Raw genomic sequence first — 11645 nt, 5'->3', positions numbered from 1 at the left:
TAAAAGTGCACAAGATAGTCAGAAAACAAAAGAAAAGGATGTTGAAAAGTTGAAAACATGATAATATGCAGTGGTAGATGTACTCAATGTAAAGTAAGACATACTCTAATCAAATATTACTCATTAACTCCTACATTAAGGTCAAATTTCAAGCTAATAGCTAGATAATGTACTCAAGTAACAAAATGATTGAATTAATTTTTCAGATGCCTTTTGATTCTATGGAGTAGATGCAGTAGTTTTCTGGTGAAAATTAGTGGAGCTAAAATATAAATCTTACCTAGAAACATTCAAAAAAGGCATTTGGTTACCTGTCAGAATGCCAAGGCACTCAATATGAATGCTGGGTGTAGTGTATGCATGTTTTGTCCGTCTGTCTGCAGACAGTACACTTATTTTGTACACATTCAGTTGTATGTTTTGGTTTTGTTTGTGTCTGTGGTTTAGTAAGTGTATGCCTGTATGGAGGTGTGAGGAGAGTGTGAGGTTTGCAGTTTCAGCGTGTGTAATCTCTGGTTGTGTGGGTTTTGCAGGTGATAATGCGGGATCACACTTCCTGTGCTAACGTGGAGGAGCTGCTGAGGCAGTCTCAAATGGAGTTACAGTGGATCCAGAGACAGCTGGCCATGATCGCTGCCAGAAACATACACCATCACCACCAGCACACCAAGGCCAAGGTTCTGTGGTACCACATACTGTAGGCCTGTGTTACTACTACTGCTACTAAACTTGTACAAATTTGCCCTCTAATACTAATCCTGTCTGTAAGAGTGTATATTCCTACTAGCCATGTGCAGGAGAAGGGAATCTGGGGAGAAAGCGACACATTTATGAACTGTTCTTTGTTGCACATCATTATGATGATGACATTCTCTTTCCTCTGCTCATGATGATGGAGTTACTCTTGTCAACCACCTACACGCTTTACAACACAGACACATGTCTATGCAATGGCAGCAGTTGGGATGTGTACCCTTTTAATCATTCAAACTTTGACCATGTATTTAACCCTGCGTATGTAGTAAAATCTTAATATTTACACTTAATGGCCACTTAATTATAGGCGTTACTAGAATTAATTTAAAATATTGCTGTATTTTATTATCTGTATAAGCAGAACAAGCAGTTAATTTCAAGGTCCCATATTGTAAAAAGTAAGACATTTTTATTATAAAGCAGCTGAATGTGCTATATAAATACTGTAAAAGTATCAAAATGCGCAATCCATAGAGAAAGGCACACAGCCCATATTCAGACACTGGGCCTTTAAACGCGCTGTCAGGACTTCTGTAAGGTTGTGATGTCACCACTATACAGTATATAAGTAGAAAGTGCTGTTACAGTCAGTCCCCGGCTGCAACGACGGTGAAGAGAAGCTGAGAGGGCAGATATGGAAGATCCAGTAAAGCTAACCAATCAGAGCAGACTGGGCTTTTTTTGGGACTTAAAGAGGCAGGCTCGGAAAAGGAGCATTTCAGACAGAGGGTGAATACAGGTATATTAAGACAGACAGTATGAGAAAATGGATTTTTTGAACACTCAAGTATGTAAACAAATTCCAGTAGAAACCCAAAATATGAGTATGAACCTGAACGTAATATGGGACCAGTAAGTTTTTCCTCAAACCATGCGGCACAAGTGCAACAAATTTATATTTTTTTATATAAATTATATATATTTATATATATATAAAATATATATATAAAATATATATATATATATATATATATATATATATATATATATATATATATATATATATATATATATATATATAAAATATATATATATATATATATATATATATATATATAATGTATATACATTTTTAAATTTATAATCTATTTTTGTTTCAGCACGATCACCAATGTTATTTAATCTCATTCCTGCTCCTCTTGTCTTAACATTTGTAAAGTAGAGTTTTGTGTTGTTGACCACAAATCTGTTTTTCAATAATCTTTTACCTCATTCGATCCTTCAAATGCACACCGGTCTTGCTGTTGTGTTTCAAAACATCCTATATGCTAAAACAAAGTATTTGGAAGCTTTGATGGTAACTGGCATACCATTTCCTGATTCAGATTCACTTCCTATAACACGATAGATTGTAATAGGCTTTCTATCTATCTTTGACTATTCCTCTTTATGGCGATACAATCAGCCTGGCAATGGCTCAATAAGTAAACTTAGGCTTCAAACTGAAATATCAAATAAGTATTTAATGTACATTTTTTACAACAATACATCCACATATATTTTTTCTATAACAACATTTGATTTGTTAGCTTCCTGGAAAACATGTGACATGGCGTGTCATCATGTGTCACCAAGTGTAAAGAAAGTGTTCAACCAATAACACCATCCCAGGTGTTTGGATTTTCCTGCAATTTCTTTTTTTCCATATGGCCAGCATACTTCTGAAAACACCTTTCAATGCTAAAAATCTACCGAGCTGAGCAAGAGGCCATGCCATGACATGTTCAAAAGTAATTAAATGACACATTGCCTTTAGCTTTTTGCATATTTAAAGGGGTCATTGCATATTCCTACGTAATCCAGTTTCAATCTGTTCCTGAACTCTGGTCTAACAGCGCCTCATGTCACGGCCAAAACCCATTCAGTACGCAAGTGATGCATCTACAGTAAGGATGCGAACAGGCAGTGAGCAAGTGTTGCTAGGCAACAGAGTGGAACAGAGCGTACATTCTGCTTTCTCTTCTCTCTCTCACGTGCACTTAGTGTCTCTTTCTCTCCTGTCCTCTCCTCTGCCCTGTGCCTCCGTCCCAGTGTTAAACAGAGAACGCCTATCGACAGAATACATTGAGCGCCTGCTGCTGATGCAACCTCACAGTTCTATTTGATCAGGGATATAGGAGTGGTGAAGAGGGCAAAGGGACGGCTGTATCTGAGGTCTGTCCAGAAACATAACAGTGTAGATTTGATTTGATGCTCGAGGAAAGTTACAAGTAGTAAGATCAAGGAAACAATTCCTGAAACATAAGGAGATCTGTATGAGATGTATAAGTGTGGGATGGAGCGTATGTGTTGCTGCTTCTGTCAGCAAAAACAGAAAATCATTATCTTCTGTCTGTTATGAAGTAAGAGGCAGAGTAGACAGGGATGCTGGACCATGCTCTGCTCATCCATGATGTAATGATTTACACATCACTGCTCAACAGATTTACACAGACCATTTAAATGAAAGCTGCCCCTCATGTCTGCTTTTTTTTTGCACGTGTGACGTTTTTTGTTCAGTTGACTGGGGCGTGCACATGTCTGCTTATGAGCGAGACGGAGTGAAAAAGAAGGGAGGGGGCAATTTTTAAAGCTCAACTGGAGGAAGGAGCAGACAGCGCAAGAGGAAGCGTAATTCATTCAGGGTGGGACTCAGGGAGTGTGTGTGTCTGAGAGTGCCAAGCTACTGTAGCTTTTGTTTAGCTTTCATTGCCTGTTACAGCGGCATAGAGAGACAGGCACTCATGCACCGGCATTCACATGCATTTGCACGGACGCATCACCTGTGACGGGAAGGGAAGAGAGTTATTTTGGGACAAAGGGGTACTGCCTTTAAGGTAGGGACATATCACTATTTCAGCAAAAAAACACGTCTGTACATACTGCTGTCCCAGTTCCCTATTTTGACTGTTTGATACTGTTCTTAATCAAAACACAAAACTGATGCACTGGATGCTGCTGTAGCGACTGTGATCTCAGATATTTCAAACATTACGGGAAACTGTGTATTCCCTTTATGAAGAGCAGCAACTTAGTGTTTGTGTATGATAGTATTTTTCCCTTGAGTCGTTGACTCTAGATTGATAAAATCTCAATCCCACTCCAAGTGAAACACATTCATAGCAACATGTATTCTGGATTGGAGTAGTTTGATAGGCTTGAAAAGACAGTTTTTCTCTTTTTGAAGATCTCTTCAATGGCAGGTTAACAGCTGTACATCCAAGGCTGACTGCATCAGGCGGCAATAATGCAAGTATTTCACTCAAACACCAGATGGCGATATGGCAATTTATTTAAATTACCCTTAGTCAAAATAAGATTACCTTGGGGTATCCTGGTGGGTCAGTTGGACAAGCACACGCCACTTAACCACTATGCCCTTGGTACGAAGCCAGCCATCACATGCTGCTTTCCTAATCCATTCTACTGGCTCCTTCCACCATAATTCACCCAGCAAAGAAGAAAATTATGGTTATATTGGATGAATACACACATAGCATTCCTTGGTGTCCATGATGATTTCAAATTGGTAGCTATTCATTTCAGCAAAAGCGGAGGAGAGCCTAACGCACGGCACAGCATTAAGTACTAAAAAGCCCCTATTACATAATTATATGCTGTAACATCTTAATAGCTACCCGCATTATCTGCTTTGCTAAATAAACAGTTACCCCAGTTTCCAGTTGATCGCCGGTTTTAAATGGATAATCCTTTCACAGTGAACGCATCATTGGTGTTGTCAACAGTGCTGTGCAGTTCAGACAATTCATAGAAATTAAGTTCCCTGTATGTTTTTTTTTCTTGCTAGTGAGAAATATGTTTCTACAGATATTGCTTTCACAGTAATAAATAACTGGGCATCGAGAATTGTTTTTGTAGTATTTTAGCAGTTTTTCTATTAATGTGTTTATGAACTTCTCATTGAATTGCGGCACCAACGCTCTTGTCAAAGCCACCAGACTCCAAAAGGTTAGGGTTAGCCTTGTCACAGGACATCGGTTAGTTAATTTGTTAGTTCCTTACCCAATAAAAAAAAAACAAAGTTACACAATGGCAAACAGCAGCAATTCCTGTATTCTGGGACGTAAAATTACTGTTTTTGTCAATGGAGTCTGGTGGCTTTAACAAGAGCAAAGTTCCATGTGTAAACTTAAACTGTCGTGTCTGATGGCAAAGTAAAGGGGTGAAAATATTCTAATTATAGCGTACACTTAAACTGGTAATGACATTTTTTTTAGCACTGTATGCCTGAATTTGCGAGGAAGGAAAGAGAGGGAGTGAGCACTAGTAAGGCTTGGAAGTTAGTATCCATATAAGAGCATGGTTTTTAGGGCAGAAAATCCGTCCGATCTTTTTCTAAGTGCTGTCTCAGATCTGTCTTTCCTCCAGTCAAAACTTCATTTCTAGCTCAAGTAATCTTTTACCTGACTGACCCCAAGGGATTTACTAGCTTTATTTAATGAGATTAAAAGACAAAAGAGGAAACAAGCCATTTTTATTACAGTGCTCCGCTCAGATAAGAGCAACTTATGAGATATTGTAACAGATCTAGACAAGCACTGGTAAACAATTATTATTTTTTGTTTGTGTGTTTGTCCCACTGTGATGCATAGGAACATGAAGAGAACCCCTAATATTAAACATACACAAAGGCAAATTCTTTGTTTGATGTTAAGAGTTTAAAGGTGACTGAAGCCTCCCTCTCTCACTTCTTCTGCCCCATGTGCAGTCTTTCTCTACAAATCAACCCTATCTCATCCTTCCACATATTCTCAACCTGCTTATTCATTTATATTTTTTGGCATCTTATTTTATGGTCATTCACATTTGTAACAATGCATGTGACGCAGTTTGACATTTGCCCATCCACACTGCATTGAGAGGTCGACATTCAGAAAGTATGTGAGACAACTTACAACTGGGACTGGGTTCATGGCCCTCAATGTTCCTCTGCACCTTTCACTGTGTCACTTTGAATTCCTCCGCTCCTGGCTCACATTTAGCAGGAGATGTTGTCAGTATTCCTGACCCCAGAGCGCACAACTGCGTCATGATTCCCAAACTCTGACGCAGCTCCTGTCAGAGCAGCCTCGGCAGCTCCCTCGGTACAAAGATGATGTCTCCCAAGTGGACGGGCCCTCCCAGACACAGGACTGGTTGCGGTCACAGCCCTCTGTTGTCTGTTTGACAGACTTAACTTATCATCTCTCAATTAGATGTATCAACCTGGCATTGATATACGTGCTGATGAGTCCCATTAATGTGCTTCAGAGCCCAGTCAACCAGATGCAACAATTCATTTTATGATTTTATAATAGCCTATAATAACCACATGTTGTCAGATAAGCAAAGTGATGACCTGTTTTTGGAGCACATTCAGTTTTTGCTCTAATAACCCCACAGCCCTTTCAGTTAAACTCATGTACCCCTTCATCAATTCCCAATGTATGTTCCTAATGTATAACACTATTCATATACAAGTGAAAATAGTTTTTCTCTTTTTCCATACTATTGAACTGTCAATAGTTAGGTTGTTTGGTCAGCAATCGTACTAGGTATACTACAACTAGCGGTAAAGCTGAATCTTCAACGGCCATTATTGTAGCTTATAATGGCTAATTCAACCTTAATTGAATAGGCCACTTATAAATAACTATTTGAACTTTTATAAATTGCTTTAAGCTATTTCAACAGTTTCTCCATATTTTAGTAAGCTAAGTAATCCTTTCAGCTTTTTAGTGTACTTTTAGCGAACAAATTCAGCCATTATGCATTCCTTTTAACTATTTCAACAGTTTATTTATTCATTACTTTGACCTAATTATTGAACCGTTAAACTAGTCATTACTTTTTGCTATTTATTCTACCATTTATCCATGTATTACCTGTGTAAACTTCTGTGATAGCTTGCTAACTATTGTCACACACCTTACCTGCAGCATGTTCAAATTTAACAGCTGATTCTTTTAATCAAATCCTAATCAGATATTTTTTCAAATTAGCTGAGGAGCTCCACAATCTTTCCAAGTACCTCCTGGCAACAGCAGAAGTAGCCTAACCCCCCGGGGTACAAGTACCCCTGGTTGTAAATCACTGGTATAAATGACTCCTATATCAGTTCTCATATGGAGTCCATATGGCCTAATAATTCACTCTAAATAGGATGACTGAATGTGTTAGTCTGTCTGTTTGGAAAACCCACTATACTGGTTGGCAGTTCTATCTATCTCTCTTTCTGTTCTTGGAGAGACCACCATATTACACTAGTGGAGCTATCTATAGGCCTGTCTGCTTGGCAGGTCTGCTGTGTTAGCAGGTGTATCTGGCTGTCTTTCTGTCTGCTTGGCAGGTCCATCATAGTGGCTTTGGTAGCTTTGGCTGTCTATGTTAACTGACATATTGCCTGCAACTTTGTTTTTTGTGTATTTTTTGTGGAATGTGATAGTCTGGCTTGCTGTCAGGGGATCTGGTTGTTATTTATGTGTGTGTGAGTTCCTTTGTGTGCCTGACAAGATATCAAGTGCTTTGCTAATATGCTAATTGATATATCAGAGTACTATAAGCTGATATTATAACCGTCTGTTGGTTGGTCTGTTCAGGGGTTACTACAAGGCAAAGGCTCAAAGAGAACAATTGGCTGATATACTGTATTCACCTCTTCCTAAATATTCCTTGAAGTGGAAAAAGGTAATTTAAATTCTGGCGAGAGAATAGACATAAAGAGAAAGTGAACATGCTTCAGAGTAATGCAGCACAGGTTTATTTTTTTGTAGGGTGGAAATGTTTTCCTTGTATAGCTGCTGTGCTTTTTCAGGATGGTAATCCCATTTAGGATTTTAGATTTTAGCTCTCCAAAATATTCCCATTTTATACATATAAAATGTAGGCTAGATATTCTAGTGCAGAGCATCAAATTCATTTTAGATTAGGGGAGAGTTCATCCTTACAGCCTTGGAGGAAAGGCACAAGCAGAATTTACATGCACGTATTCCCTTACCTCAGCAAAACAGCTGCACAGTTCTTCTACTATCTGCAGCCCCTCTGGTGGCCTCAAGGTGATTGGAAAGGTACGAGATTGACAGCAGAGCAGTTTTGTTCCAAAACAAGACATTTGTTGAAAAATCAAATTGTGCAAATAGACGTCTGGCATGAAGGAGAACTTACTGAGCCATACAAGAAACTCACATACCTCAAGAAAAGCTTCCAGCCTGCCTATTACAGATATGCAATGTATTTCCATGGAGAGTTCAAGCTTTAGAGTGAAAATTCACTTTCAAAGGCCATTCCAACCCATCAAGAAAACTTCTAAGGAAAAAAAAACAGTGACTGGCAAATCCTGCTGAGGCTCAAAACCTGTTGCAGTAGCAGCTTCATTTTCAGGCCTGGTAATCCTTTTCCTGTGACTGACCCCACGGGATGAAACTAAAGCCAGAGTACATCACTGTAAGCAAGATTGACAGTGGCCCTATGTCCTCTCTCATAATGTATATTAATCAAGTTCTCGTTTGCTCCGTACGTATCATTTTAATGCTAAATATTTGAACTGTATGTTGGTCAGTTGGATGGTCCACAACTTTTACTGAATTATCTCAATCATTGGATGGATTAATTTCGTACCGATATCCATGGTGATTAACTTGACAGGTTGCTGCAAATTGTATTGTATTGTATTGTAAAAACTTTCAGTTATCCAGTATTTTTGGGTTATGACCAAATACTATCAAAGTTAATAACATTCAACTGAGTTTAATGCTCATCAGGAAATGTTAGCATTAGGGCAGGGTATCCAAAAATAACCATACCAGTACCAATTCCAATACCAGTACCCTTAAAGTTGTACTCTATAAGAATTGAGATATGTTGCTTCGAGTAATTGCACGTGAGCCTGGCCTTTCAGAGCCCTCCATCTTGTCATGTTCACCGTCAATATGTGTGTTGACTATTTATTTGTATTTATTTATTTTTTGATCTTTTGTAAACTTTATTGAAACACACTCACCTCTCTACTTCCATTCCATCCCCTATATGTTACCCTCTTAAATCCATACATACACACATGTTCCTATTTCACTTCTACCCTTACTACAAGCCTGACTCAGAAATTGAGGTCCCCGATTTTCCGATTACAAGTTAACGCAGCATAACTGTTAAGTTAGGATGTGGGCCAACAGACCAACCACTGTCAGCAGCGTCACTAACATGGCGCGTATTAAGTATCTAGCCCGGGAATGTCGCCACAGAAATGGATATTGTAATACTCGGCAAAAACGCAAGTAGAAGTGCTTTCATTAGTGGGTCATATGATCAATCACCACTGTTTTAACTCACTCTTTGGTAGAAAGCAACTTAAACGACACTTAAATAGATGAAAATCTTACGGAGTACAAGTTTAAAAGTGTTACTGATACCGAAAGAGCATATAGGCTACTTTATCTGATACCTTTTTTTCTACTTCTTTCAATACCCATCATGTTTATTGTTGAATGTTCATGTTCATGTTGTATTTTAAGTGTCTCGGCACTCTAAACTGCCAACTCAAATACACTGGGCTCGACTTCACCGCACCGCAGACCGTATAAGATGTAGCTGCTGCAGCCGTGGGCAAATCACATATTGAAGAATTTTTGCATAGTCAAATAGTCATTTTTTTTTAGATCTGAGTACCGATGCCCAGCCCTATAGGTAGCATTCTATGATAGTGCACATGTGAACATTATACCGCATCATCATGTTAGCATTGTCAGAGAATGTTAGCATGCTGATCTTTTCTGTGTATAGGATCTCACAGAGCCACAAGCATGGCTGTTCGCGACTCTTAGTTTTGTTAGTTGTTTGTTAGTAGGATGCCAGCTACGACTAATAATATTGATAATAATAATACCAGAACTGTCCAATATTGGAAATTTGTTCTAATCTTTATTTTTTGTCTTGCAGACAAGATATGAAGTTTCATCCCAGCAAACTGCAGGACACGCAGTCTACAATGTGAACCGCCTTCGATTGCTGGAGGAGAGAAACCGTGCTCTGAAGCTTGAGGTAGCCACGCTTCGCCAAGAAAAACAGCAGCAAAGGAAACTGGTAAACCTCCCACTCCCATCACCCCACTTTTTTCTCACACAAACATGCACATAATCTTTGTCTTCTTTTCACACTCATTTTTTTACGACAGTTTTTGCCTGCAGATTAGCGCAATATACATATTTACTGTTAACTCTCCTCTGGAATTGAAACTATTAAGATGTGATTACCATGGCACTTATTATATGTATGTACAGAGTGTCAATGAGTCACTATGTTCAAGTCCCTGTTGCAGCTTTTATTCCTCAAGGACGCAGCTGTTTATAGGGTAACTCGCATGGCCCTGTGCACATATACTCCCTGATTGGTTATGCAGACATGTGGGCATGTGTAATGTGGTGTAAAATAAGGAGGGGCGTGTGTTATGTTGTGTTTTGTGCATGGGTGTATGTGTGTGGGGGGGGCTATGTGTATTTTTGTTTGCACTGTATGCTCACGCATGCAGTTGTGTATTTAGTCCTTTCAATGCCTCCCCCAGGTGGTCTCAGATGGCAAGGTGTGTGAGCGCCGTTGTCTTGGCAACACGCCCATTTGCAGGAGTGTGGACAGACTGACAGTGGGGAGCTGACATAACATAATCGCTGCTTCTGTTATAAGCCTCAATGACTTGAAATTAGTTTCAGTAAAAAAAATCTGCATGCTACAGTCTGCATTTACAAATGTTTCAGTTCAGTGCAGCTCACAGGCTAAAATAGTTTGTCTCAGTCATTTGGTGATTAAGAGCATCGTTTGAGCCTTCTCCTCATTGATAAGGTATATGTATGTATGTAGAGGAATACCCAAGTTCGTATTTGAAAAATGAGCGTAGACCGAAACCAAAATAATTTGCTAAAGTCTCCCATTTGTTGCCTCCATATATGAAAACTAGGTACCGTACAAATGAATAATTAACTACAATTAATCCATCATGCTTAAAACTTTTTCAGGAACCACTGGGCACGGTCCTTTCTCAGTATGAAATCACGTATATCATAGCAAAATCTCTACTTTTGAACATTTTCCTTCTTTTATCTGAATATTTTAACACCTTTCTGTACAAATAATGTAATGTATGGCAACCTTCCCAGTGTGGGGATTTCGTCCATCTTCATAGCCAAAAGCTTGACACAAACCATGTCTGTCACCGTAGCTAACATGCAGTAGTCAGCAACATAACTCAATAACGTTATGTAATTGTGTGCGTGTGTGTGTGTGTTCATGTGTTTTTCATATACGGGTAGAGACTGTTGGAGGTAGTCCAGCTGGGTGCCTGGCAGTCTTCTTGCTGTCACTGCTGACAGCTACACTATCACAGACTGCATCATGGTCATTCATGCAAAGACGGACTCGGCTATGGATCAGTTAGACTGAGAGAAGCTCAGTCATGAGAGTGGGTTCGCTCATGCAGATATACCTTGGGCTTACACTTAGTGAGGATGGCGGTGCATCACATCCATCAATTTTGACTTCAATGCTGATTTAATTTACTTTCTATGCATTTTTTTTTTATAGTTGAAGGAATCTATATTTAAAAGGGGTTGAAAATGAAGTGTTGAAAACGGTCTGAAACCTGAGGTTTTGGCTTACAGGCATAACTTTTACATACATCTAACACATTATTTGAAACTTTTACCACATTTAATATTAACATCCAACATTGTAACATTATTTGTATACAGTATATATGACAGAAAATAAGGAAAAGCATAACCGGCCCCTAATGTCAACTCTCTATGCTGTTACCACATGATCTATCAGTTGTCATTGTATTGTATTTGCTCACCTATTAGCAGCATGTCATATCTTGCTTCTAGTTGTGCTGCCAAAGGGTGATGATGAGTGTGAAAATGTTG

At 38.9% G+C, this 11645-nt stretch overlaps 1 protein-coding gene across 1 annotated transcript in view; it reads left to right on the top strand.

The window, feature by feature from the left end:
• Positions 1 to 539: 539 nt before the first annotated feature.
• rimbp2a (RIMS binding protein 2a) overlaps positions 540 to 11645 on the top strand; it is a gene marked incomplete at both ends in the record, with an annotated part of 69835 nt that continues 58729 nt past the window's right edge. The window contains 2 exons of the mRNA XM_083929806.1: positions 540 to 677; positions 9670 to 9813. Of these exons, the coding sequence (XP_083785932.1) occupies positions 540 to 677; positions 9670 to 9813 (282 nt within the window). The remainder of the gene's footprint in view (positions 678 to 9669; positions 9814 to 11645) is intronic.

This window comes from Echiichthys vipera, assembly GCF_963691815.1.
Source record: "Echiichthys vipera genome assembly, chromosome: 16".
Lineage (NCBI taxonomy): Eukaryota > Metazoa > Chordata > Actinopteri > Perciformes > Trachinidae > Echiichthys > Echiichthys vipera.
Note: the sequence above shows the minus strand (reverse complement) of the source record. Positions and strands in the feature narration are given on the sequence as shown.